Source organism: Kogia breviceps, chromosome 18 (assembly GCF_026419965.1).
Source record: "Kogia breviceps isolate mKogBre1 chromosome 18, mKogBre1 haplotype 1, whole genome shotgun sequence".
Taxonomy (NCBI): domain Eukaryota; kingdom Metazoa; phylum Chordata; class Mammalia; order Artiodactyla; family Physeteridae; genus Kogia; species Kogia breviceps.
Genome location: NC_081327.1, coordinates 12657874 through 12684751, shown reverse-complemented (window position 1 = coordinate 12684751; position 26878 = coordinate 12657874). Strand labels below are relative to the sequence as shown.

The following is a 26878-nucleotide window of genomic DNA, read 5'->3' as shown; positions in this document are numbered from 1 at the left end:
GCTGTGTTAGGTCTTTGTTGCTGTGCGTGGCCTTCTCACTGCAGTGGCTTCTCTTATTGCAGAGCATGGGCTCTAGGTGCACAGGCTTCAGTAGTTGTGGCACTTGGGCCCAGTAGTTGTGGCTCATGGGCTCTAGAGTGCAGGCTCAATAGTTGTGGCGCACGGGCTTAGTTGCTCCCACGGCATGTGGGATCTTCCCAGACCCGGGATCGAACCCGTGTCCCCTGCATTGGCAGGCGGACACTTAACCACACTTAACCACTGCGCCACCAGGGAAGTCCTAAATTTAATTTATGACAGGCCTAGGACCTATCTCTGTGGGGGCCAGGTCAGGAGTGCTCAGGTTTGAGGAAAGGTAGGGGGTCTCTGTCCCCTAGGTCTGAACAGGCCCCTGCTGCTCTGACCTTTAAAGCCCTTTGCTCTTCAGCAACATCTTTCCCTCCCAGTGGGCATGGGGGAGGAGACATACAGGCATTGGGCAAACATCTGTCAGGTACCCACCATGTGCCAGCCCTGTGCTAGGCATTGGGGTTACAGATAATAATAACCCCTGGTCTCCCGGAGCTGACCTTTCTGGTGAGGAAGGGCAGACAAGAAAGTTTAGTTTGTTAGATGGGGAAAGGGCTTTGGAGAGAAATAAAGCAGGAAGGCAGGATTGGGACCATGGTGGAATTGCAACTTTATGCATGATCAGGGGAGGCCTCACTGAGAAGGTGGTACTTGAGCTAAGTCCCAAAGAGGGAGCCATGTGAACCTCTGGGGAAGAGCCTTCCCCCTTCCTGGCAGAGGGAGTGTCCAGTGCAAAGGCCCTGAGGTAGGAGTATTTTGGGGCATGATCAGGGACCATCAGAGGCCAGTGTAGCTGAAGCAGGATGAGTGAGGCGGTGAGTGCTGGGAGGGGAGGTCGGAGAGGTGATGGGGGCAGACCATGCGGTGTGGGCCATAGTGAGAACTCTGGCTTTTCCCCTGAGTGAGATGAAGCCATGGGAGGGCTCTGAGCAGAGGAGGGATGTGACTGGACTCAGGTGTTCACAGGCTACCTCCCTGTTCCACCCTTTCTCTGGCCTTCTCTCCCATCTCTGGAACTCCAGAGTTTGGAACTTTACCCACCCTGTACCGTCCCCCTCCTGACCCACGCTGACATCAGTGTAGCATATTGGTCAGTAGCTTCCATTTTAGAGGCAGGCAAACCTGGGTGTGAGTCCTGTCTCCATCACTTAGGAGTTCTGCCACCTTGGGTGAGCAGTTTAACTTCACTGAGCCTGTTTCCTCATCTGTAAAATGGAGATTTAAGGAGGTGGCGAGATGATGCCTAGGTCTAAATGTATCCAACACAGAGCTGCACAGATATTAAATGCAGGAAAAGGGAGTACGATTAATAGCCACTCTGATGCAAAAGAAGAAAGTAACTTTCTTTCGGAGTAAGAGATGACGGATGCTTCAACAAAGGCAGTGTGGATGGGAAGGAGGCGATGCCTTTGGGGGTTCTGCTGGAGGCCTGGAGGCCAAATAATAGGACTCGAGACTGACTCTGGTGGAGGGAGTGGGGAGAGAGCAGACCAAGGCAACGTCTAGGAACTCAGCTTGGAGGACTGGGTGGGTGATGGGGCCGTCGCTGGCAGAGGGACCTGGAAGGAGGAAGACACTGGGTGATGGGAGTGTACAATGTCCAGGAGACAGTTCACTGCGGGGGGAGAGCCTCATCCAGACTTGTTAAAGTGGATGGATGAATGTCCCCTCTGGATGTTCTTTTAGCTCAATCTGAGAGTCCCCACTTTTGAATCGTGGCGTTTATTCCACCATTAGTGTCTGATATATTTGGCCTTATTCTAGCCATCTTATAGTTATCTTTCTTTTTCTCTTCCTAAACTCCCTTTTCTTTTCTACTAGTGGTCACCCCTTCCCCTCCCCACAACATACTGTAATTTCTATTTTTCTATCAACATTAAAATTAACCACTATCTATGCCCTCCTACCCAAGCAATTTAGGACTTTTGCATATTTTAACTTTCCTATGCTTCCCCAAATCTGTCTGGGTTCTCCCAGGCAAATAGGCTGGTCTCCCTGTATCCAGTTGTGGGTAGGGGCAGCTCCTCCTCACCGTCTCTGGTTCCCAGGAGGGATGTGAGGGCTCTGTCTGGGTCCAAGCATGGCAAACGTCCCACCCAGTCTCATGTTCCAGGGACAGCGTGTAGGAGAGATTGTCCTCGGAGCCTGTTCATGGGGGTGTGGATGGGAAGGATGTGGGTACGGTAGGAAAGACCTCATGACCTTGGAGTTAATCCCCATCCATCCACCAGGCCCCCCTTCCCAGGACTGCTACACCCTGGGTCTTACCACAGCCGGCATGGGGAACTGGTGTGGGTGGGACAGGGGCTTCTAGGGGGCTCACGTCGCCTTTGGCCCCTGGCCTCTTCTTACACTCCACCTTCACTTGGTCTCTGCAGTGTTTGTGGCAACACAGCCCACAGTCTGGGGGAAATGCGGAGGTCAGTGCCCGAGGCCCAGTCTGTGTCCTCTGTTCTTACAGCCCGCGGGTCCTGGATTCCCTCCCCCTACCCATGCCCCGCTCACCCTGACAGCGGTAGCCTTGCTTGGTGACACCCCAAAGCTGGGAAGAGAAAGCAGAATAGGTTACCTAGGCTAGGGGAAGGAGGGCTGTCATTGGGGTGGGGCTGGGGTCTGTCTGGAGGAAACAATTCAGATTTTGGAAGTTTTCAAGGCTAGAGGTTTATGTGGGATCTGGGAGACTAAAGGAATTAGGTTATCTCAGGTTTGGAGAGTCATCTGTGATATGAGAATTGGACAAAATTTGGAATTAATAGAGCATAAATTCTATGGGCAGGGATTGTGTCTGTTCTGTTTCTTCCTGCGCTCACACCCACCCAGAGCCTATAACTGCCTGGCACACAGCAGGTGCCCAGTATATATTTAGGAATGAAAAAATGAATGAAAAAGTAAATTTGGAAAGTAATCCAAGGTTTGTGAATTGGTCTTGGTTTGAGATTGAGAGATTTGTCCATTATACAGAGTTTGAGGATACCCTGAATTTGGAAATTATCCAGGGTTTGTATTATCTGGGGTCTAGAGACTTGGAGATTGATTGTGCTTGGAGATAATCTACTCGTGTTTGTAGATTCTCCAGGGTTTGGCAATTATCCAGGATGGAGATTGCCTGGGGATCGAGCAGTATCTAGACTTCAGAATTATCCAAGATGTAGGGAGTATCCATTGTTTAGGGTTGCTGTGAAATATGGGGATTATTTGAGGCTAGAGGATTTTCTGGAATTTGGGGATTATCCGGGGCTTGGGGACCATGAGCGCTCCAGGGCAGGGCTGGCTTTTCCAGCCCAGGCTGTGAGGAGTTAGGGCGCTCCAGGGGTCCCTCAGGGTGACAGCGGGCGGAGTGCTCACGAAGCCACTGCAGCTGCCACAGAAGGTGGGCTTGCGGAAGGTGACCTCCTGGAAGGTGTGCAGGAAGGCCAGGCCCAGCTTGGAGCAGATGGCGCTGGCCTGGAGCAGGTACCCTGTCAGCTCCTCTCGGCTGAAGGAGCCACTCCTGGGGGAGAGACTGCGCTTCAGCAGGACTGGCCCCTTTCTCCCAGACCTAGGAGTCCTGGATACCCCAGGTCCTCGTCTTAAGGGAACCCAGGAGTCGGGAGCACCTACCCCTGGCGGGGGGGTGGGTGAAGCCCGTGGCAGGCGAAGGGGAAGTTGCCTGAGAGTCGCTCAAAGTCCTCCTGAGAGATGGTGCCTCGGCCTTCGGGGTCATAGTTCTTGAACACAGACTTCGGAGGAGCGTGGGAAGGGGAGAGTAAGGCCGAGTCAGAGGCCCCACGGTCTTAGATCCCTGCTTCCGCCCAGGGCTCCTCCTCACCTCCACCAGCTGATCCACATGCCGACACAGCGTGACCCTGTGGGGCTTGGGCGTCACGCCAGGGGCCCACTCCGCCACCAGGGGCACCTTGAAGGGGGAGGGTGGCTGGGGCAGGGACAGAGGGTCACAGTTAGTCATTGCAGAGGCTTGGGCTGGAGGTCAGAGGTCAGGGCTGGGGTCTCACCAGACTCTTGGGACAGCGGGGCTCCCGGGCGTAAGAAAGCGCATAGATCTCGTCCTCCGTGTAGAAGAGATCCAGGGAAAGCTGGAGGATGGGCAGGGCGTTATGGACCCTCCTTGTCTCTATCCTCCTACCTACAGCCCATGCCTGCCTGGACCCCCAATCTCCTCCTCTTTCCAAAGCCCCTCTTCCCTGGGACCCCCATGGTCCTCTCTCCCACTGAGCCCCCCCTTCGCTCTGCACACCGCCGGTCCCCTAGACCAGAAACACCATCTTGTCACCGAGGCTCTTTTGATCCTATTTAAAATTGCAAATCCCTGTCGCTTTCCATGCCTGTTTCGGCTTTAATTTTCTCTATAGCACTTATTATCTAAAAGACCATATGATTTACTTATTTACTTTTTTCACTGGCTATCTTCCCCACGAGGAAGTCAGTCCCACAAGACAGCAATTTTTCTCTGATGTTGCACACTGCTGTGAGCCTAAGCGCCTAAAGTAGTGCCTGGCTCACAGCAGGTGCTCAATAAGTATTTGGGCTGATGGCCTCCTAGAGTCAGCATAGCATAGCAGCTTAGGCACCAGTCATCCTGGGGCAGGACCAGCTTCACATGCAGGCCCCACACTTAGAGGCGCCTCCACTTCATTTAATGCCCTGCTGTCACCATCCTGAAATTCTTAATAATTTCAAACAAGGAGCCCTACATTTTCAATTTGCAGGTGGTCCTGTCTTAGGATCTGAAAGTCAGCTTTTCAGTCTTAGACTACCTGGTCCTCAGAATCCCAGTCTCTCTCAATTTATAGCTCTTTAGAATGAAATATATATATCTCTACCTCTCTATCTCTATTATCTATCTATCTATCTGTCTATCATCTATCTACCTATCTATCTGTCTATGTAAAATAAAATATAGCCAGAATCGCACACTTGCAGTCTTAGGACATAATGTGATGGTTAATACATGTTCTGAAGCTGGCCTGCTGTGGGACAGGGGGCAAGTGACCTCACCTCTGTGGGTCTCAGTTTCTCAGTCTGTAGAATGGATACAATAAGGGTCTCCTCCTCGTAGGGTTGTGAGGATGGAATGAAGTGCTCTCTGGGGACTGTTAAACATGGTGCCTGGCACATAATAAGTGGTCAGTAACTGTTGTTAGCTTTTTGCTTAGATTCCTGGATATGTTAAAGCTTGGAATTTTGGACCAGTGGCATGAGAAGCTCAGAACCTTGGAGTTCAGGAATGCAAAAGCCCACAGCAATTCTGGAGCTTAGATCAATGGATACTTGAGCTGCTGGGGGAACTGGGGGAAAATGCATGACTTATATAGAGCTCACTGTGTTCCAGATACTATTTTAAGTACTTTATGTGAATTATATGAATGATATTTATATGAATTATATTACTGATTCTTTTCAACCACTCTCTGAAGTAAGTCCTATTTGTATTCCCATTTTGTAGTTAAGGAAACTGAGGCTGAGGGGTTAAGTGACTTGCCCAAGACCACACAGAAAAAAACCAAAACCCAAAAAAACCCTGGAAGCTCTGGCTTCAAAGCCCATGCATTCCAGCGCTATTCTACTATTCTGTCCTGACCCTCACCCACCCAGGATCTTAAATCTCAGTACCCCGCAGGTGCAGCCTCTGGGAGCTCAGCCTGGGCAGCTAAGGGCAGCTCACCGTGAGCAGATGTAGTAGGTCCTCATTGGCGCTGCAGGGGGGGTGTTGCCTCTGGAGGGCTGCCAGCTCCTGCAGCCGCAGGTAGAGGCTGTTGAGCTTGAGTAGGTTCAGGTGGCCGTTAGGCAACCTGTCAGGCTGGGCCTCGTGCAGGGACACCAGATCCTTGAGATGCACACCCAGTACAGGCAGCCGGAAGCCGGTGCAGCCAGCCCAGGTGCGGCGGTAACAGGTGTAGTTGTTGTGGGCGGCAAGGAGCTCAGTCAGCTCCAGCAGGGCCTGTGTGGGAGGGGCATTTTTTTTTTTTTTTTGCAGGGGTTGGGGAGCAGCCTGTAATCGGGGAGGCCAGTTCTGTTCCCCTAGCTCCTTGAAGGGGAGTACCTAGCAGCGTCCTGTGTGGCTCTGGACCCCCCAGGGGCCCAATGGCATTTTGGACCTCTCCCCAAGCCCCTCCATGTCCCACATTGGCTTCAGCATCTCCCCAGACTGCTCTTCCACTTGGGCCCCCATCTCAGAGAGGCCCCACTATCTCCCATTCCCCAGGCTAGAGTGATTTTTCAAAAACCCAAATCTGATCATGGGTGCTCTCAGCATTCCCAAATGCTTCCTAGCTCCCCACTGCCCTCTAGATAAAGCCCAGACACCTTAGTTGAGCTTGCAAAAGGCTCAACAGGATCTCCCCCCGCCCCCTGCCCCGGCATCTCCAGCCCAATATCCTGCCACATCCTGACCTCAGGCCCACACCAGACTCATGAATGACTCACTCTCCTTAGACACTTTCAGGACACCCCCAACCCATGCTCCTCCTATGGGTGGCCCAAATGTTGGCATCCCTGGGGACATCATTTCACGCCCCACCTGGACTGCAAGTTCTCTGCTAGCATCTCTTATCTGTCTCCCTCCAGTCCTGCTCAGGACCAGACACAGCAGAGAGAGGTCAGCACCATGGATGAGGAGGGAGGAAGAATGACAGAGGAGGACAAAGCCTGGGGGTCTGTCGGATTTGGAGGAGCAGAAGGTTTCTGGGTGGCTCCAGGGCCCCTGGGAAGGCATGGAGGGGGTTGGGGAAAGTGTGTGGGACCACTGGAACTCTGGGGAGGGCACTGGGACTTCACCTTGGTGCTGTCAGGGCTCAGGTGGGTGTGGGAATCCTTGAGTCTGGAGATGGCGCTATGACACAGGCCCCCAGTGACTGCCATCAGCGTGTTGAAATTCTGCAGCTGGAGGAGCCTCTAGAAAGGGAGGGTGATGCAGAAGTGGTGGGCACCACATGGAGGACAGGCAAATTGGGGGTTCAAATGACAGCATCCCCATTGAGTTGGGGTCTCAGGCATGTGTGGGGATGGGCCAGTGCAGGCATCAGACAGGTGAGATGTGTCAGGCAGGAGTGGGCCACAAGCAGGTATGTGGGCATCACACGGAGGTCAGGCAGATGATAGACTAATGTGAGGTCAGATAAAAGTGGGGGGAGTCAGGGACTTCCCTGGCGGTCCAGTGGTTAGGACTCAGCGTGTACTTCCACTGCCGGGGCATGAGCTGGAGCTCTGATGGGAGAACTGTTATCCCGCATGCCACGTGGTATGGCCAAAAACCCCCCCAAAAGTGGGGGGAGTCAGGCAAGTACGGGGTGTTGGACGGGTTTGGGGACTCAACAGGTCTGTGTCAGGCAGGTGTGGAGGATTCAGACAGATGTTAGGGTGTCAGACAACTAGGTTGCCTCTGCACTGGGAGTCAGCCAGGTGAGGGGAGACCAGAAGGCCTGGGTTCTGGGCAGGAGTTGGGAGCTGGGCAGAGGTGAAATCGTCCAGAGTGATACGGAGGGGTCAGGTAGATATAAGAGACAGGTGTGGGGTCAGCCCTCCCCTTTCTCATGTTTGAAGAGCGGAGGTTGCTGGGGCAGAAGGTTATTGGGGGCCAGGGAGGAATGGAAGACGCTCAGACCGGGGAGACCCCATGTAGATGCCAGAAGACCCTGGTCTGTCGGGCGGGACAGGGGAAGCAAGGAGAAGGAAGACGCCAGAGGCAGGGCGTGGTCTGTGAGGAAGTACGCAAAGGGGCGTGGCCACGCTGGGGGAAGGAGGGCTTCCCTTTTCTCCAGAAGGGAGGGAACATAGCTGGAAAGGAGGGGGAAGGGGCGGGGGGAAAGGGGGAGGGGGTGGGGGAAGCGGGGAGGGGAAAGGGGGAGGGGTGGGGGTAGCGGGGAGGGGAAAGGGGGAGGGGTGGGGGTAGCGGGGAGGGGGAAAGGGGGAGGGGGTGGGGGTAGCGGGGAGGGGGAAAGGGGGAGGAGGGAGGGAAAGGGGGGAAGGTGAAGAGAAAGGGCGGGCCAAGGGAGACCTGAAGTGATGGGGACGGATGCTGTCACTGTCCTAAAGGGACAGCTGGGGCCTAGGGACGGGGTGGGGTTTGACGCAAAGGTGCGGGCAAGAAAGAGTCTCCTCTTTCATTGCCCTGCGGATAGAATATTCGGGCATTAGGCTTGTGAGACGGGGTCAGGAGGAACGTCGTCAAATGCCACGTCTGGGACCAAGGAGTGGGGCCAGGGCGGGTTGGACGTGGCGAAATCAAAGCCAGGGAAGAAGTGCCATCACAGTCCCGGGTTAGAACGACAGGACTGAGGCCGCGGGGACGCGGCCAGGGTGGGGTGTGATGCGTTTGGGAGGGGCCACGATATGATTACGTCACCGCCTGGGAGCCCCTCGGGGCAGGTGCTCAGAAAGTGGGTAGAGCGGCGGGGCGGACCTCACCTGTGCCACGTGGATGAACTTGTCCAGCACCTGCCCGCGCTGTGCAGGCCCCGGACGGCTCAGCACCATGACCTGCACCCAGCGGGACACGCTGTTGCTGAGACCTACGGATCCCTCCAGGGCCGGGCAGCCCCTCACGGAGCCCTGCAAAACGTAGCCCCGCAGGTCCTGGGGCTGTGGGTGAGGTGGGTGTCAGGGTGGGCCCCCGCGCTCAGGCCCTGCCCCTCACACGCCATCCCCCAGGCAGTCACGACCTCTGATGTCCTAGCCTGGCCATCACATGTCCCTGAAGTCACCATGGCCCTCTCCCATCTGAGGAGAAATGTTTAAAGAAAGTTGGGTACTATTCTGAGCCCTTCCTCATAACCTCACAACAAGTCTATGAAGTGAATACTATATTATTCCCATTTTAGAGATGAGGTCATTGAGGCACAGAGAGGCTGAGTAATTTGCCCAGGGTCACACAGGCCCGAGTCACGGTGGGAACCCAGTCTATTGCTCTTAACTGTATACCTGACTGGTATATAGTCAGCAAAGGGAAGAGTGGTGAAGAGGACACGAAACTAACTTCTATTTGTTCTGCTCAAGGAGTCAATATTACATACCCACATCCACTGCAGTGTGTGTGTGTGTGTGTGTGTGTGTGTGTGTACAATCAGGAAATTTTCCCATTAAGGAAGCAGATCCCCAACTACCCTCAAAACGATGATGGCAAAATGGCAATAGCTAAACACGTATATATAGGTTGAAACATTTGAAATTACAATTTGGGTAGGTTAAATATGTCAAAACATGGCAATTTCAAATGGTTCAACTATATAGCATTTACTCTGGACCAGGCGCTGATCCTATGAGACAGGAACTAAGTCCCCCTTTTACAGATAACAGGCTGAGGCACAGTGAATTTAAACGCTTCTCAAATAAATGAACAAATAATAAAATATTTTGAGCACTTACTATGTGCCAGGCACTGTGATGAGCATTTTAAAATGGACATATTAATTTCCCCAACCAGCCAATGAAATATTATGACCTCCTTTTTACACATGAGAAAACTGAGTCCCAGAGAGGTTGAGAAACTAGTTCAGAGTTACACAGGTAGGAAGGGGCTGATGGGATTTGAAGCCGGGGCTCTGTGCTCAGCCAGCTTAACTCATTTTCCTGGACCCTCTAGCACCCAAGTTTGACAGTTTGGGTCCTCTCAGTCCTGCCTGGCCCCAGCCAGGCCTCACCCCACCCCAAGCCCTCCCCAGCTGGGAGGAGGGGCATCCTTACCCTGATAGCCTGGAAGGACTGGAACTCCAGGTAAGTGAGGTGCTCTGCCAGCTCCTCAGTCTCCAGGTGGTCGAAAAGCAAGGTCACTTTGCGCTTTTTGCCCAGGCCTGGACTGCTGATGGGTGGAGGGGGGCCGGGGCCACCAGGGCTCAGCCTAGGGGCAAAGAGATGCAGGGGGAGGAGCTCGGGGTGGAGGGTGTGGGAGTGTGGAGGGAGAAGGCAGAGTGGGGGTGGGAGGGAAGGGGAAGGGGCTGACTCACAGGTTGGTGGAGTCTCCCAGCCTCCGCTGGGTTGCGTTACCCTCCTGTTCCACAGTGGCCCAGAAGCGACCTATAACCTCTTCTAACTGGGGCTCCTGATGCACTGTCTCAGCGTGTTGGGTCAGCCAGTACCTGAGGGTGGTTTAGAGATGGTGGTATGAGTCTGGGGGTGAGGCAGGTCTCTGAAAGGGGTCTCTTGGGCTGGGGGATCTCTAGGTGCTGGGTTTGGGGCCGTCTCTAAATGTGTGCAGGGGGTCTCTGGAAGGCCAGGGTTCAGAGAGGCACCAGGCTGGGAGGATCTCTGGGAGTAGGACTGGGGGCCTCTTAACACAGGCTGAGGGATCTATGGCAGATAGACTGGGGAATCTCTTAGAAGTGGGATGGCTAGGAAGCAGGGTAGTGGGGACGGGTCTCAGGAACTAGGTTGGGGGGCCTCTAGGGGTGAGATTTGGGGGGAACAGGGTGAGGGGGTCTTAGAAACTAGGCTGGGGTATATGAGAGGTCGGGGTTTTAGGAATCTGAGCTGGATGTCTTGGGGTACCAGATGGGAGAGGGTCCATAGGATCTGGTCAGGGGTCTCTAAGAGGTGAGGGTTCTAAAGAAGAGAACTGGGAGGTTTTAGGGACCAAGCCAGGGGATTCTCAGAGTGGGATTTGCTGGAGCAGGACTGGGTAGTCTCTGGGAAGTGTTCTTTTTTAGGGGGGCAGGAGGGTGAGGATCTTGGGTCATGGGAGTGTAGGTCTTGGCCCAGGCCTACCTGACCAGGTGACAGATCTGCAGCCTCCTCAGCTCCTGTGTGCTCCCTGTGGCCTCCTGGTACTTAAGTTCCGGTCAAGGCTCTGTTATCCAGCATCTCAGACCTGCCTGCTCACCCCGTCCCCACCAGGCTCTCTCATCTCTGCCCTCTGCCCTCCACCCACTGCTCATGGCCTCGGGAGGATATAAGGTCAGCAGACGGGCAGCAAGGTGGGCAGAAGGTAGCACCCAGCTGTGCATGGCAAGTACCATGTTGAGAATGTGGTCCCCACGGCGCAGGCTGCCAGCCGAGTCTGAAGGCAGAAGGGGACACTGCGTCAGAATGGCCCCTGGGCAATGGACTGCACAGCCTCCAGAGCCGGTTGGACAGCCTGGTTCAAACCCCAGCTCTACCAGTGACTCCATGTATGAACTTGGGCAAACAACCTGGCCTCCTTGTGCTCCAGTTTCCTTGTCTGTACCGTGCATGGAGGAGCATCGTGCCTGGCCAGTCATACTGAAGATGGAAAGAGCATCAGACCTCCTCCCCCCGCGGCTCAGGAAAAAGAAACGCAGGTAGCTGTCTCTCTTATTCCTACTGTAGTGATTGAGAGTCATTCCACGTACGTCTGCTTCTCTCTGGGCTCAACTTGAGCCCAGAGAGAGGTGGGTGCTTGGCCCAACCTCAGGAGTGGGGAGGCTGGCCAGGGAGGGGACACTCACCGAAAGACTGAATGCATTTCTCCAGCAGGTCATCTTCGCTGCAACCGCCCTCATTCAGCATGCCCAGAGCCATGGAAGCCATGACCTTGCTGATTTCCCGGGGGCTGGGACACGTCTTGTGGCGGCGGGCCTGTCGGGGCCGACCCCGGCCCCCTGTCTTCCCCGGGCATTCCTGGTGGGACTTCCTGTGGACACATTCCCTGGGGAATCATGGGAGCTCCTTCCTTGAGGCAGACCCCCCAGAATTCTTCTTGACCCCAAAGCCCCAAGGCATCCTAAAGGCAAGGTCCTAGCATTAGTCCTGACCTACCCTGGTGCCATAGGAGAAAACCCCAGGAGTAATCCAGATTATGGGAGCCTTCTCCTACAGGTAAACTCCAAGGGTCATGCTTGTCCTCTTCAGGGAATCGGGGGGGGAAACCCTAGGACTACCCTGAACCACTGCTCCCAGCGAATCATGGGAGAAGACCCCCAGGACTACTAAGGACCCTCCAGGAATCATAAGAACTCTCTCCTCCAGGCATTGTCCCCCAATTCCCCTTGACTGTATGGTCCCAAGACATCACGGGAGAGACTTCCTGTTGGCAGACAGGTTACTCCTGACCTCCCGGGGAATCATAGGAGAAGACCCCCAGAATTACTCTTGTCCTCCCCAGCAGGAATCATGGGAGGTTCTGCCTTCAGGGACACTCCTCAGAATTCCCCTTTGCTTTTCAACACCTACCCCTCCTCCCCCCAGCCCTCATGAGAGAAGCGGACCCCTGAGATTCCATCTCTCCCTCCTCCCCCACCTTCACCGCCACTAAGGTGACAGACCCCTCCCCCAAGCCAGCCTTTCGGTGGGACTGGAGTCTTAGCTGCAAGCCTGGGTCCCTAGATTTGGAGCCTGGAGAGAAGATACAGGTGCAAAGTAGCCTCACCAGAGCCCTTCAGAGCTGGGCACGGTCCCTGGGGCTGAGGCAGCCTCAAGGAAAGTTTAAAAATAACCCTCACTCTGCCCTGTGCCTCCCCAAGGCTCCTGTTCCAGTTGGGGAAAGAGGGTAATGGAGAGACAGGGATGGTGGAGGAAGGAGGGAGAAGAATCCAGGCAGAAGGCCTTGGCTTCCACAAGAGTCAGACAAAACTGGGTTGGAGAAATTTATGCTGGCTGTGAGACTTTGTGTTAATCACATAATTTCTTTGGACCTCAGTTTCCTCATGTGAAAAATGAGAGTCGTCTTTGGACCTTCCCCAAGAATTTATTATGAACATTCAATGCCTTGCTCTTCAAAAGTGCTAAATAAGGGATTTAGTTTGCTTAGGCTCTTAAGTGGCCAGAGGTGAGAAAGTTAAATTTGAGATGCAGAGAGAGAATGTGATGGAGCAAACTAGAAGCCAGGCCTGGGGAATGGGGGTGAAACAGGAAATCAGGAGACCCCCATAACAAGGGCACTGCCATGTCCCTGGTGCATCCTAAAGGCTCGGTAATCAGTTTGAATGTTGTTGAGTAACAGCTGGCATTACTGAGAACTGAATGTGTAACCGGGCAGAGGGTTGAACATCTATCTAGTTTAGGGGTTCCCAAAGCGTGGTCCCCAACCAATCCCAACAGCATCACCTGGGAACTTGAGAGAAATACAAATTCTTAGGCCCCACCCCAGACCTACAGAATCAGACACCTTGAAGGTGGGCCAGCAGCCTGTGTTTTAGAAGCCCTCCAGGTGGTCCTGATGTGTGCCCAAGCTTGAGAACCACAGGTCTAGACTGTACCATCGAGGACTCATGCGTCCCTCTGAGGAGGAACTATGATTATTCTATTGACAGAAGAAGAAACTGAGGCACAGAGCAGGTAAGTGACTTACCTAAGGTCACACAGCCAGAAAATGAGGCAGCCAGGTCTCCACCATTAAACTCCTGGAGATTATAGGGAGGGGACCCTTTGCCTATCAAAGACATGCTGGGGGAGACAGAAGGAGCTGCCTAGGCTATGGACCCAGCCACCATGACCCCTGTGAGGACAGGAGGGCAGGTGATAGGAAGCCGATTCCAGAACCTGCTGGCATAGCCAGCTGCTAAGCCCTTCCTTACCTTCGGACTCTCTGCCCCCTGCAGCGTCTGGAGCAGCCAGGAGTTGCTTAAGAGGCCGGAGAGCCGCCTTGCCCTGCGTCACACTCCCCTCCCCTGGGGCAGGGCCCTGCAGGAGGCTGCGGTTTTCAGTTCTGGGGGCAGCCAAGAAGACCCCAGGGAGGATAGAGACACCCAGCCTACGGAATTAGGTTGGGGGCGTGAAGGGCGAGGGGAGATCAGAGCAGCTCAAATTACAGAAGAGCAAGGATAAGACACAGATGCCCAAGCAAACAGCCCCAGCCTGAGCTGGCTCTGGACTCCCTGAAGCATCTTTCTACCTGGCGTCCCCTGCTCCTGCTGCGGCCCCGAGAGTAGCCCGACACCCTATGCCCCTCGTTAGAACCTCCCCAAACTTCCCATGCAGCCCAAGCGAGACCCAGGGGCTTAGGGCGCTCCTGGTCTCTTGGAGAAGGGTCCCCTCACCTCTTGCTGTCTTTCCTGTTCATGCTTCCTTGAGGGGAAGTGGTCTTTTAAGAGTGTGGCTCAGCTCCTCCCCCCTCACCAATGCTCCAGCTTCTTAGCCCCTTGGGAGCTGAGGCCTCCTCCGTGCTTGGGAAGGAAAGAGGAACTGCCCCTCCCCACCCAGCCCCAGGCCAGGGGGAAGGAAGAGGCTGGGGAGAGACCAAAGGGCCCTCCTCCCCCCACATGGGGATCCCTTCAGGCTGAGGTTTCCGGTGCTGTCGGCGCCACCCCCAATCGTCCAGCGGGGTGTCTCTCTATCTCCCCCATCTTTCAGTCTCCAGACCCGTGATTCTCTGTTCTGTCACTGTCAAGCTTCAATAAGAGCAGTTTTTAAAAAAATGTATGCCTAATATGACACATTTATGTAAACACACTCAAAACAAAAGTCTATATTTCTATGAGGACATATTCATGTATAATAATGCACAGCAGTTTGATTGGAAAGTCACAAGACATAATATTTTGTATATTTCTTCTTATGTTTCTTTTATTTCTACCTTAGTTTTAATAATACCATTTATAGCCCAGAAAACATTTTCACTTTATTCCTTTTATTGTAAGAAAAGCTTATGTAGCACCTACTGTATACCACACACTGTTCTAAGGGCTCTTAACATATTAACTCATTTAATTCTCACACAAACTTTTTTTTTGTGGCTGTGTTGGGGTCTTCATTGGTGCACATGGGCTGTCTCTAGTTGCGGTGAGAGGGGGCTACTCTTCGTTGCGGTGGGAGGGCTTCTCATTGTGCTGGCTTCTCTTGTTGCGGAGCATGGGGTCCAGGAGCGTGGGCTTCAGTAGCTGTGACACGCAGGCTTAGTAGTTGTGGCTTGTGGGCTCTAGAGTGCAGGCTCAGTAGTTGTGGCGCATGGGCTTATTTGCTCTGTGGCACGTGGGATCTTCCTGGACCAGGGATCGAACCTGTGTCCCCTGCATTGGCAGGTGGATTCTTAACCACTGTGCCACCAGGGAAATCCTCACATAATCTTAAAGACTGTTATCTTAGTATAAAAACATTGCAGATGGAAGTTAACTCTTGGGGAGCCCCCTCCCCATCCCACTGTCCCTGTTAGGCAGGGGTGACCAATATCATACATGGTTGGGTTTCATCTGATCTGTTGGCTGTGCTTTTAAGTACATAGACACATGCTCATAGAAACACAGACTTTTCTTTTGAGTATGCATGCTTGTTTTTGCTTACCTAAATGTGTCATGCTTGACATTTTTTGGACACATTTTAAAATTGAAGTACAAAAAAGAGTCAAATCATTAAGTGTTTAGGTTGTTGAAAGGTGACAAACCGAGTATGTCCCTGTGACATTCACACGAATCGAGAAATAGAACATTTCCATTCCCCATAAGCCCCCTTGTGTTCCTTCCCAGTGCTATCTCCCCAAAGTTACCAGTAACCTGATTTCTAACAGAGTAGTTTTGCCTGTTTTTGAGCTGTATATAAATGGAAACAACTATCTGTCTGGCTTCTTTTTTATTTTTTAATTAATTAATTTATTTAGGCTGCTCCAGGTCTTAGTTGCGATGTGCGAGATCTTTAGCGGTGGCATGCAGGATCATTTCTTGCAGTATGCGAACTCTTAGTTGCAACATGCATGTGGGATCTAGTTCCCTGACCAGGGATCGAACCCAGGCCCCCTGCACTGGAAGTGCGGAGTCTTAGCCACCGGACCACCAGGGAAGTCCCTGGCTTCTTTCATTCAACATCAAGTCTTTGTGATTCTTCCATGTTATATTTAGCTTTAGCTCATCCCTTTGGTTGTTGTATAGTCTTCCATCATGTGATTAGTCCATGATTTATTGATTGATTTTCCTGTGATGGACATTTGAGTTGTTTCCAGTTTGAGGCTGCTGTGAATAATGCTGCTGCTGTTATTCTAGCCCCTGACTTTCGGTGAACGTTGTGGTGTGCAGTTCTGTAGGGTAGATACCCAACAGTGGATTAATGGTCACAGTATTTAGTATGATTCTGCCAAACCTAGTAAGTGAGTCCATTCAACCAAAGCTCTCTTAGAAGTCTATTTTTGCACTGAAAGAAGTCACCATGGATTTTTTTTTTCAGGCCAGAACATTTAGACAAGCACAGAGCCCATTCTCTTTAGCTTTTCATTCCATGCCATGCTGTATGGTTGCAGACCCTCTCCATGTTTTCCTCCACCTGCCTTTTCTCTTCTCTCTCCTTTGATCTCAAGAGTGCTCTCCGTGATATGCTGTCTGTCTGACTCTCAGCCTATCTCCTCGGCACCTGCTTTACAAGAGGTGATGTAACAGCCTTGGCTGAGCCCAGCTTATAGTGGGAGAGTGTCTCCAGGCCCCCAGGACTCAGAGAAGCCTCAGAGAGGGAGACGGGCAAAGGTCCCTGGCACTGGTATAAACGTGTGCCGCCCTCATGGCCCTCGGGGATGGTTAATACCAACAATAACACCAACAACCGCAAAGGAAAAGACTGCTGAAGCAAACCACAAAAGCTCATGAGGCAGAAACAGGATTCATTTGATAACATCCAAATAAAGATTTCTTTTAATGAGGACACCATGGAACAAATATCAGATGACAGAGAGGAAAAACAATATTTAAAATGTGTAAAATCGAGACTTCTCTGGCGGTCCAGTGGTTAAGACTCTGAGCTTCCACTGCAGGGGGCGCGGGTTTGAGCCCTGGTGGGGGAACTAAGATCCTTCATGACTCGTGGTGCGGCCAAAAAAAAAAAAAGTTTAAAATCAAGGAGAGATTAATATCTAGAATGGAAAAGGGACAGCTGCAAGTCAGCAAGAGAAAAAGACAACCACTCTGATAGAAAAATGGGCAAAGAGGGTGAGGGTGAGGAGGAGACCCCAAAACTCTCTTGACAGGCACCTGAGAAGGTGCTAGAAATTATAGGTAGGAGATCAGGGAAGTGCAAATTGAAACGACAGTGAGTCATCCTATTGGTCTGGCAAAAATTAGAAGTTGGAAAAATGCCAAGTGGAGGTTGGGGCCTTGGGGACGGAGAAACCCTATGTACTGATAGGGGACAGCCCTTCCTGAGCACCGCTTGGAGATGCAGTCAACTTAAGTGTGTGCGTGGAGCTGTGACCCCACGTTTAGCTCCAGGGTGTGCATACCGAGACCTTCTCCCTCAGTTCCACACGGGGACATATACAAGGAAGTTCACTGCAATGTTATTTTGGGGGAGGTGTCACCTCTGCAGGTGGGAGTGGGAATAAACAGAAGGGGACAGTCACCAGGGAGGCCTGCAAAACCCCCGCGGCCACAGACCAGGTGTCCACAGAGCAACATGGGTAGGTCCTAAAACACATAATGATGACTGACAGAAAAAGGAAATGCTATTAATATCTTATGATGTAATGCACAATGACACAGAATAATTTTCTGTTATATATACAACTCTGAGGGAAAACTTCATATTTAATATACAAGTGTGCATTATATAGTGTATGACAGATAAACATATCGTTGTTACATAATTATATTAGTCTAAATATCTAATTATATAATTACACATTATATAATCTGATAATATGGTACAAACGTATGTGCCATGGCTCTGGGTTCAAATTCCTGGCTCAGCCTCTGTGTGACCTTGGGCAAGTTACTTCACCTCTCTGTGCTCAGCTTTCCTCATCTGGAAAATGGGCACCATACAAGTACTGACTTCACAAGATTACTGTGAGAACTATAGTCATCCCTCAGCATCCACAGGGGTTTGGTTCCAGGACCCCCTTGGATACCAAAATCTATGGATGCTCAAGTCCCTTATATAAAATGGTGTAGTATTTGCATTAACCTACGCACATCCTCTGGTAAAATTTGCATCATCTTTAGATACTTGTAATACCTATTACAATGTAAATGCTATGGAAATAGTTGTACATACAATGTAAATGCTATGGAAATAGTTGTACACACAATGCAAATGCTATGGAAATAGTTGCGGGCCTGTGGCAAATTCAAGTTTTGCTTTTTGGAAATTTCTGGAATTAAAAATAAATTTGGGGGGCTTCCCTGGTGGCGCAGTGGTTGAGAATCTGCCTGCTAATGCAGGGGACACGGGTTTGAGCCCTGGTCTGGGAGGATCCCACATGCCGTGGAGCAACTAGGCCCGTGAGCCACAACTACTGAGCCTGCGCGTCTGGAGCCTGTTCTCCGCAAAAAGAGAGGCCGTGACAGTGAGAGGCCCTCGCACCGCGATGAAGAGTGGCCCCCACTTGCCACAACTAGAGAAAGCCCTCGCACAGAAACGAAGACCCAACACAGCAAAAATAAATAAATTAATTAAAAAAATTTTTGTTTTTGATCTGCAGTTGGTTGAATCTGCAAATGAGAAACCCACAGATATCGGTGGGGGGGTGGCTGTACCTCGTTTTTTCAGGTCGTGTCCTTAAAACCATATGTGGCAAGGACCACACATTTTTATTTCCTCCTCTAAACAATGTAAATAATAGCAGGATTGTTGTGAGAACTAATGAGATTCAGTGAAAAGGTCATAGTCCAGAGCCTGAAATGTGACAGGCACACAAAAGACTAGATAGTAGATACTATGCCTATTATTCCTGCCTCATAAGTTTTTATAATAATGATGATGATGACGAAGACCATGATGACGCTAGCAACACTTACTTAACATTTTCTATGTATAGGTAGTTTTAAAATTATTTATTTATTTATTTATTTATTTATTTTGGGCTGCGTTGGGCCTTTGTTGCTCCACGCAGGCTTTCTCTAGTTGTGGCGAGCGGAGGCTACTCTTCGTTGCGGAGTGCGGGCTTCTCATTGCTGTGGCTTCTCTTGCTGCGGAGCACGGGCTCTAGAGCGCAGGCTCAGTTGTTATGACTCACAGGCTTAGCTGCTCTGCGGCATGTGGAATCTTCCTGGACCAGGGCTCGAACCCTTGTGCCTTGAATTGGCAGGCGGATTCTTAACCACTGCGCCACCAGGGAAGCCCTGTATAGGTAGTTTTTAAATACAATTTTTTTTTTTTTGCGGTACGCGGGCCTCTCACTGTTGTGGCCTCTCCCGTTGCGGAGCACAGGCTCCGGACGTGCAGGCTCAGCGGCCATGGCTCACGGGCCCAGCCGCTCCGCGGCATGTGGGATCTTCCCGGACCGGGGCGTGAACCCATGTCCGCTGCATCGGCAGGCAGACTCTCAACCACTGTGCCACCAGGGAAGCCCTAAATGCTATTTTTAAAGGTTACTTTTCATTTACAGTTATTACAAAATATTGGCTATATTCCCCGTGTTGTACAATATGTCCTTGAGCCTATCTTACTCCCAGTAGTTTGTACCTCCCACTCCCCCTCCCCTTTATGGCTCCTTCCCCGCCCCCCCGCCCGCCCCCACTGGTAACCACTAATTTGTTCTCTATATCTGTGAATCTGCTTCTTTTCTGTTATATTCACTAGTTTGTTGTATTTTTTAGATTCCTCATGTAAGTGATATCATACAGTATTTGTCTTTCTCTGTCTGACTTATTTCACTCAGCATAATGCCCTGCAAGTCCATGCGTGTTGCTGCAAAGGGCAAAATTTCGTTCTTTTTTTTATGAGTAGTATTCCATTGTATATAATATACCACATCTTCTTTATACATTCATCTGCTGATGAATATTTAGGATGCTTCCATCTCTTGGCAATTGTAAATAATGCTGCTATGAATATTGGGTGCATGTTATCTATTTGAATTAGTGTTTTGGGTTTTTTTTTTTCGGATACATACCCAGGAGTGGAATTGCTGGGTCATATGGTAGTTCTATTTTTAGTTTTTTTGAGAAACTTCCATACTGTTTTCCACAGTGGCTGCATCTGTATTGGTACAGTTTTAAATGCTGCAAATAATCTAATTTAATCCTTGCAGCAGCCCTGTGAGGTAGGTACTATTAATATCCTCCTTACCAGTTGAGGAAACTGAGGCACAGAGAGGCGAAGTGACTTGTTCAAGGTCACACAAAAGGGTGGCAAGACAGGGATTTGGATCCAGTCTGTCTCAGAGTCCATATTTTTAATCACTGTGTATGGTGCTTTTTAAAGCCAGGAGACCTAGTGTGCATCCCCTCTCTGCTGTACGACATCAAGCAGGGGCTTCCCCATTCAGAGCCTCAGTTTGCTCTCTGTGAAATAGGAGAATGATAGCACCTTCCTTATCGCGACGGGGGAGAGAGGGTAGCTACCGTAAAGACACTCCCCCAAGCCCCACTACCCCAAGCGCACCTTTGGCCAAGGTTTGGGGTTTGTGGGCGGGGCTCCGTCAAAGGGGCGTGGCCTTGGCCGTCCTGCTCCAATGTAGACCCGGGGGCGGGGACCTCCTCCCAGCTCTGTCCAGCACAAGAGTCATCCACGCAGTTCCGTCTACGCCGCGGGTGCCTCTGGCGTCCCCAGAGGTCTCCGACACCAATTCGCTCCCAGCCCACCCGTCCAGCCTTCGGCCCCCTCCTCTTAGTCACCGACCTCAGCCCCAGCACCTCTGGCCTCGACATCATGGGTGACGGAGGAGAGGGCGAGGATGAGGTCCAGTTTCTGCGGACGGTGAGTATCTCTGTGTTGGAGTCTCTGGTACTCTCTCTGGTCTGAGTGTGTCTCTGTCTCCAATGCCTTTGTCCTGATTGCTGGTGGTCTCTGAGACTCTGGGGTCTCTCCTCTCTCCCTTTGGGTGACTGTCACTCCGTCTTTCTCCGTTTTTGTTTCTCTTAGTCTCCCCCATTTTCTCGTCAGAGAATTATCGGAATCTGGGACTACAGAATGGGGAGGAGGATCCCCCCTCCTCCACCCTCTCTTCTGACACTAGCGATTTGTCCCAGCGAAGGGGGCCGCTGAGAGAGCACCCCCTCCCACCACTCTGGAAGCAGGCACTTGGGGAAGGTGGTTCTAATTCCTGAGCTTAATTTAGCTGTCCCCCTCCCCCACCCCCCACTTAGCCCTAATTCTCTTTTTGCTCTAGACTCTGACCTATTTAAATTATTGGAAAGAGGGCTGTGGTGGACTGAAGGACACAACTCCTTTGAACTCCCAGCCCTTGAGGGTCTCCTGAGGGTCCCCCTGTTTCTGGGTCTTCTTTCTTCCCCCACTTGGTTTTGGAGAGAAGGGTCAGATATGGCTGCTAATGGTCTCTGGGTGGTGTCTCTCCCTATCTGTCTCTTTGGGTTGTCTGTGTCTCTGTCTCTTTCCATCTCTGTCTCCCTGTCTCTGTCTCTGGCTTTGTTCTTTGGCTTCAGGCCCTCTGTGTTTCTCACTGTGTCTTCAACTGTGTCTGTCTCTGCATCTCTGACCCTCGGCTGGCGGGGGTGGGGCAGGGATGGGAATTGGAACAACAGGTGTCCCGCCCAGAATAGTCTGCTTTTCTGGGGCCTGGGCAGGGGACAGGGAGAGGATGGGGGGAGGGGCTGCCCATCTCGAAGTCCTTCCCACTTTTCCCTCCCAGTGGCTCTCCCGGGTGTGGGGCTGTGAATATGGGAGGGGATATTCTCTCTTCTGGGCCAGGTCCGCTGATCCTGCACTAGCCCCTCCCCACCCCCCTCCAGGCCCTGGGAAATGCTGACACAGCATTCCGGCCCCAGAATAGGACCCTGGTGAGCCGGCTCTGGTTTCCTGGGAGGGAGGAATGAACAGCTGGGGCTGGTAGTGAAGGATAGGGACAGCTGGACATTCGGCCATGGGAGGAGGCCTAGCTTCACCGTAGACTCTTGCACTGGCTCCAGTCCCTTAGCAGACACCATGGGTTGGGCTCTCCCCTCCTCCCCAGCCCTAAGACTGTGGCCATGGCCTTGAGCCCCTGAGCAGCCACTCTACGTCAGGCCCCATGCCCAGGGCCTCAGCCTCCTGAGGCATCTAATTATATCCTCGCTGCCCTATCATCTGAGGTAGGGCCCTATCTTTATCTCCCTGGGAGTTTTGAGGGAAACTGAGGCCTGAGTGGGAGTCACTGACCAAGGTTAAGGCCAGGAAGTGTCATCTCTGGATGCCCCTGGGGGCCAGCCCTCCTGCTTTCATAAGAGGAAAACTGGGCTCAGACTTGCCTGGCTAGCCAGTGTTGGATTCTAGAGGCTTGGCCTTGGCATCTCTTGGCCCCAGACTGGGTCCATTTTCCTGAACTTTACTGAGGTTATGTGGTGGTTTTCTCAAACGTTTTGGATCTCATCCCACTGGTAAGAAATATATTTTATATTGCAACCCAGTACATGCATATATTCACATACATTATAAAAAGTCAACTTTATTGAGCTATAATGGACATGCAATAAATTGTACCCGTTTTGGGTGTTACAACTGACAAGCTGTACACACCCATGTAACCACTATCATAATCAATAGAACATTTCCTTTACCCCAGAAAGTTCCTTTTGGCTTTTTGCAGTAATCACCCTGCCCATCTGCTTTATGTGACCATAGATTCCATAAGTCAGTAACTAGTGTTTCATATAAAATATATGCTCATTTGTCTTGCTTCTTTTGCACACTGTAACATTTTTGACATTAATCCATGTAGTGTGTATCAAGAATTCATTTCTTTTTGTAGTATTCCATTGTGTGAATACGCTACAATTTGTTTATCAGTTCACCTGCTGATGGACATTTGGGTTGCCTCCAATTCATGCTGTTATGCTCAAATTAGGTGCATTCACACACAACTATTTTTAACTGAAACAAGTTTCATGAAATATAGGTAGCCCTTAGAACACAAGGGGCATGCTGCTATTTTCTGTTCTTGCTCTACTTTTATTTCACTTTTTAAGCATGATGGGCATGGCCCCCAAGTTCATTTCATTTCCTTTTGATGGGTGGCAACATCCAGCCCTGCCCAGGCTGGGGTTCCTCAAAGCATGGCCCATGTCAGAACCTCCTGGGGGCTGGTTAATGGTCCAGATTCCCTGCTGACCCCAGATCTACTGAATCAGGCTCTTGGTGTTGAGGGGGAGACTGGGGCAGCAAGGAATTTGCATTTTTAACCAGGCTGCCCCCCTTCATTCTGATGCAGGAGAAAGTTAGAGAATTATTGGTGTAGGGATTAGGCTCCCTATCCCTGGTTTATATCTTGGTTTTGCCATTTGCCTGCTTCCTACCTTTGGGCAAGTGATTTTTATTTTTCTCTATGAGCCTCAGTTTCCCAGTCTGGAAAATGGGGACAAAAATATGTACCATAAGGATTCAGTGGGTCCATGCAAATACCTCTCTGGGCTCGTCTCCTCCCACTTTCTCCCTTTCTCCTGATGGCAGCAGCGCCAGGCTGTCTCCCTTGCTTTTTCTGAATACCCACGGCCCCAGGCCTTTGCACAGGCCAACTCCTCTTCTGGGAATTTTCTTCCTCCAGAGATGATTGGGCCTGATTCCTTCTTGTTATTCAGACAAGACTCAGCTCAAATGTCACCTCCTTGGAGAGGCTGTCACTTCACCCCCCCTCACTGATGTCATCTCTACCCCAAAAGCCACTCTCTTACATCACCCTGGGTTATTTTTTCCGTAACACTTATCACTGAAATTAACATTATAAATTGATTTACCTGTTCATTGCATTTCCCCCAACAAGGATGTCAGTCCCCCAAGGACAGGGAATTTGTCTGCTTTATTCGCTGCTCTATATCCAGTGCCTAGATCAGTGCCTGGCACATAGCAGACGCTTAATCAGTGTCTATTAGATGAATGTAAAGCCCTGAGCATGAGGTCTAGCAGAGAGTATGTACTTAATAAATGCAAGCTGTATGATCCCTGTGAATACACGGCATATGCCAAGATGTCGGGGTTGGGGGTAATAGGACAGAGCAGTCCTGGGGCCTCTGGCCAACAGGATGAATCTCTCTCCCTCCTCCCAGGCTGACAGAAAGAATGAGGGCTGCCTGTGTGGGGTGAAGCCCAGGATTTTCTGGAAGGGCTGGAGTCTGTGTGACTTCAGGCAGAATGCCTAGCCTCCTTGAACCTGTTTCCTTTGCTGTAAAATGGAATAATCACTGTCTTTTTTTTTTTTTTTTTTTTTTTTTTTTTTGAGGTACGTGAGCCTCTCACTGCTGTGGCCTCTCCCGTTGCGGAGTACAGGCTCCAGACGCGCAGGCTCAGCGGCCATGGCTCACGGGCCCAGCCGCTCCGCGTCATGTGGGATCTTCCCGGACCGGGGCGTGAACCCATGTCCGCTGCATCGGCAGGCGGACTCGCAACCACCGCGCCACCAGGGAAGCCCATCACTGTCGTAACTGTGGCTAAACACTGCGGTCTCCATCTGTTTTTTTTCCCATCAATTTTGATTGAAACCTCTATCAGTAAAAATGTTGAGCAAGCCCCCACATACATTTATATTAGTTATGAGTGTAATATAGGCTATTCTACTAACATATCAAGAGGTGGTCTAACGTTCTAAAAGTGGCATATTGGTACTTCCCTGGCGGTCCAGTGTTTAGGACTCCACACTTCCACTGCAGGGGGTGCAGGTTCGATCCCTGGTCGGGAAACTAAGACCCCACAAGGGAAACTAAGATCCCACAAGCTGCGCCGGCTGTGTGACCTCAGGCAAGTCACTTCACCTCTCTAGGCCTCTGTTTCCACAGGTTCACATACTAGGACTTACCTCAGAAGGTTGTTTATTTTACTTAAAATTTTAATTTATACCTTCGAGATTATTTCACACTTAGAGAAAAGTTGCAAGGTTAGCTCAGAGGACTCGCATGTGGCCTTCCGTCATTTCCCCCAAATGTTAGGATGTAGCCTGTCTGCTTTATCATTCCCTCCATCTCTCCCTCCCTCTCTCTCCCTATTTTTTTCCTAAGCTGTTTGAGAGTAAGCTGTGGGCATGATACCCTTCATCCCTAAATCCTTCGGTGTCTGTTTCCTAAAAAAACAAGGGATGTCTCTCACAGAACCACACAGCACAGTTATCAAAATCAGGAGATTTCGTATGGCTATGATACCATCATCTAATTCACAGTCTGTTTCACCTTTCACCACTTGTCTCTATACCATCTTTTATGGCATTTCCCCTCCATCCAGGATCCAGTCCAGACTCTGGCACTGCATTCAAGAGTCATTAGACAGCACTCCTTAAATGACAGCTACTATTAAAATACACAAAAGAATAATCAGATAAGGCTGAACTCAAAAGCCATTTAACTTGAGGTGCTCATATCTTCCACCCTCCAGTGACTCACCTTGTGGACCCCCACCTGGGAGTCCTCTGGAGTCAATTGGACTGGAGTTCAGATCCCAGCTGCTTCTTTTTTTTTTTTTTTTTTTGCTGTACGTGAGCCTCTCACTGCTGTGGCCCCTCCCGTTGCGGAGCACAGGCTCCGGACGCGCAGGCTCAGCGGCCATGGCTCACGGGCCCAGCCGCTCGGCGGCATGTGGGATCTTCCTGAACCGGGGCACGAACCTGCGTCCCCTGCATCGGCAGGCGGACTCTCAACCACTGCGCCACCAGGGAAGCCCCCAGCTGCTTCTTTTATCAGCCGTGTGGCCTTGGACAAGCCATGTCCCCTCATTGAGCCTCAGTTTCCCCATTTTAACGTGGGGATGCCACTGGCTTGGATCTCATGGGGATGTTAGAAGCACGTACAGTGCTCAACACGGGCCCCTACTTGATAAATGGCGAGGGTGGCTGTTATTAGTCGCATCTTTTTCCCGGGGAGAAGGGCCAGATGGGTGGCCCATGGTACTGTGTCTGCGGGATGCGTGTGGGGTGCGGGCGCCCGCCCTGACCCTCTGCCCATCCCCAGGACGACGAGATGGTCCTGCAGTGCAGCGCCATGGTGCTCAAGGAGCAGCTCAAGCTCTGCCTGGCCGCCGAGGGCTTCGGCAACCGCCTCTGCTTCCTGGAGACCACCAGCAATGCCCAGGTCTGTGCAGGATGGAAGGAAGAGGGGGTCTGGGGGGCAGAGAGCCTGGGGCCCAAAGAAGAGGGGTCTGGGAGTCTGGAGAGGGGATGCTGACAGGAGGGGGAATAGGGAGGGGGGCTAAGAGGGAAAGGGGGCTGGAGGCCTGAGGAGGGGAGCTGGGGCCCTGGGGGAAGAGGGAGGGGATCTAAGGAGATAGAAGGTCTTGAGTTCAAAGAAGAGGGGATCTGAAGGGGTTGCTGATAGGAGCGAAAATGGGAGGGGGCTTACGAGGGGAAGGGGCAGGGGTCTGTGGTGGGTGGAGGTGGAGGTCTGAGGAGGGATGGGCAGGGGGTCTTAGGAGGCAGGTGTCTGAGGGGGCAGAGGGTCTTCAATCCAAAGCAGAACAGCCTGGAGGGTCAGGGGGGTGCCAGCAAGGGGCTGACTGAGGAGGGGGTTGGAGGCTGAGAGGTGTGGAGGGAGCCTGGGGTCTGAACCTGAGGTGAACTCAGGGTCTGAGGGAGGAGGTGACCTGGGGCGATGGGGTGGAGGCTGGGAAAGGGAGGAGACTGGGAGTTTGATGAGGGAGGAGGCCAGGGGCCTGAGGTGGGCAGACAGTCTTGGGTCCAAGGGGAAGGGTGTCTAAGTGCTTGAGGTGCCTGGGTGGGAGACTGAGGTGGGAGGTGTGAGGTGGGACCTTGCCCCTGGGACTTTGAAGCAGTGTTCACAGGCGTCTGAGGGAGAGGGCAGGAGCTGGGGCTTCCTTTGGGGTTGGAGAGATTTGGGTTTTCTGCCGGGAGGGCAAGGAGGGGGCTCCCTGAGTCGGGTGGGTGGACTGTGTCTGACAGGGGCTGAGGCTTCCTATGGGATTAGGTGTGGTGTGGAAACTTCTGTGAGGTTTGGGTGGGGTATAGGGGTGTGAGGGAGGAGGCAGAGCAGAGGTGTCTTCTGGGATGTTGGTGCGAATTCAGGGTGTTTGAAGCGGGAGGCAGAGGGCAGGGCTTCTTGGAGGGTTGGGGTCGGGTCTGGGTCTCTAAGGGGTGTAGGTA

At 51.7% G+C, this 26878-nt stretch overlaps 2 protein-coding genes across 8 annotated transcripts in view; one reads left to right on the top strand and one right to left on the bottom strand.

Moving 5' to 3' along the window:
* Positions 1-6: 6 nt before the first annotated feature.
* RASGRP4 (RAS guanyl releasing protein 4) lies at positions 7-14111 on the bottom strand. 6 transcript variants are annotated; one of them, XM_067018404.1, is made up of 17 exons: positions 13995-14111; positions 11466-11650; positions 10951-11056; positions 10765-10827; positions 10008-10139; positions 9748-9901; positions 8473-8646; positions 6844-6960; positions 5732-6007; positions 4062-4142; positions 3878-3982; positions 3670-3788; positions 3415-3559; positions 2575-2611; positions 2338-2472; positions 2102-2214; positions 7-1628 (listed from the first exon to the last, which is right to left on the bottom strand). In XM_067018404.1, exons 1-17 carry the CDS (start codon positions 14015-14017, stop codon positions 1572-1574), a joined length of 2022 nt encoding a protein of 673 aa, XP_066874505.1. In that variant the 5' UTR covers positions 14018-14111; the 3' UTR covers positions 7-1571. The 6 variants fall into 6 exon arrangements, with proteins under 6 accessions (XP_066874505.1, XP_066874506.1, XP_066874510.1 ...); XM_067018405.1 differs by lacking the exons at positions 3415-3559; positions 3670-3788; XM_067018409.1 differs by lacking the exons at positions 5732-6007; positions 6844-6960; positions 8473-8646.
* A 6248-nt stretch (positions 14112-20359) lies between these two features.
* The window catches only part of RYR1 (ryanodine receptor 1), a 117283-nt gene continuing 110764 nt past the window's right edge, over positions 20360-26878 (top strand). Inside the window, exons 1-2 of one of the 2 annotated variants that reach the window (XM_059044978.2) lie at positions 20360-20568; positions 25734-25853. In XM_059044978.2, the coding sequence (XP_058900961.1) occupies positions 20521-20568; positions 25734-25853 (168 nt within the window). In that variant the 5' untranslated portion in view covers positions 20360-20520. The remainder of the gene's footprint in view (positions 20569-25733; positions 25854-26878) is intronic. The other variant, XM_059044977.2, reaches the window with a different exon arrangement.

What these genes read in the sequence shown, in the direction of transcription:
- RASGRP4 (XM_067018404.1), bottom strand. Translation starts at nt 14,017, where the DNA reads ATGAACAGGAAAGACAGCAAGAG. An exon ending in CCCGCTGTCCCAAGAGTCTG is followed by an intron (nt 3,983 to 4,061) that starts GTGAGACCCCAG and finishes TCCCTGCCCCAG; the next exon opens with CCACCCTCCCCCTTCAAGGT. An exon ending in CCTCCTGGGAACCAGAGACG is followed by an intron (nt 1,629 to 2,101) that starts GTGAGGAGGAGC and finishes TCCTCCTTCCAG; the next exon opens with GTCCCTCTGCCAGCGACGGC.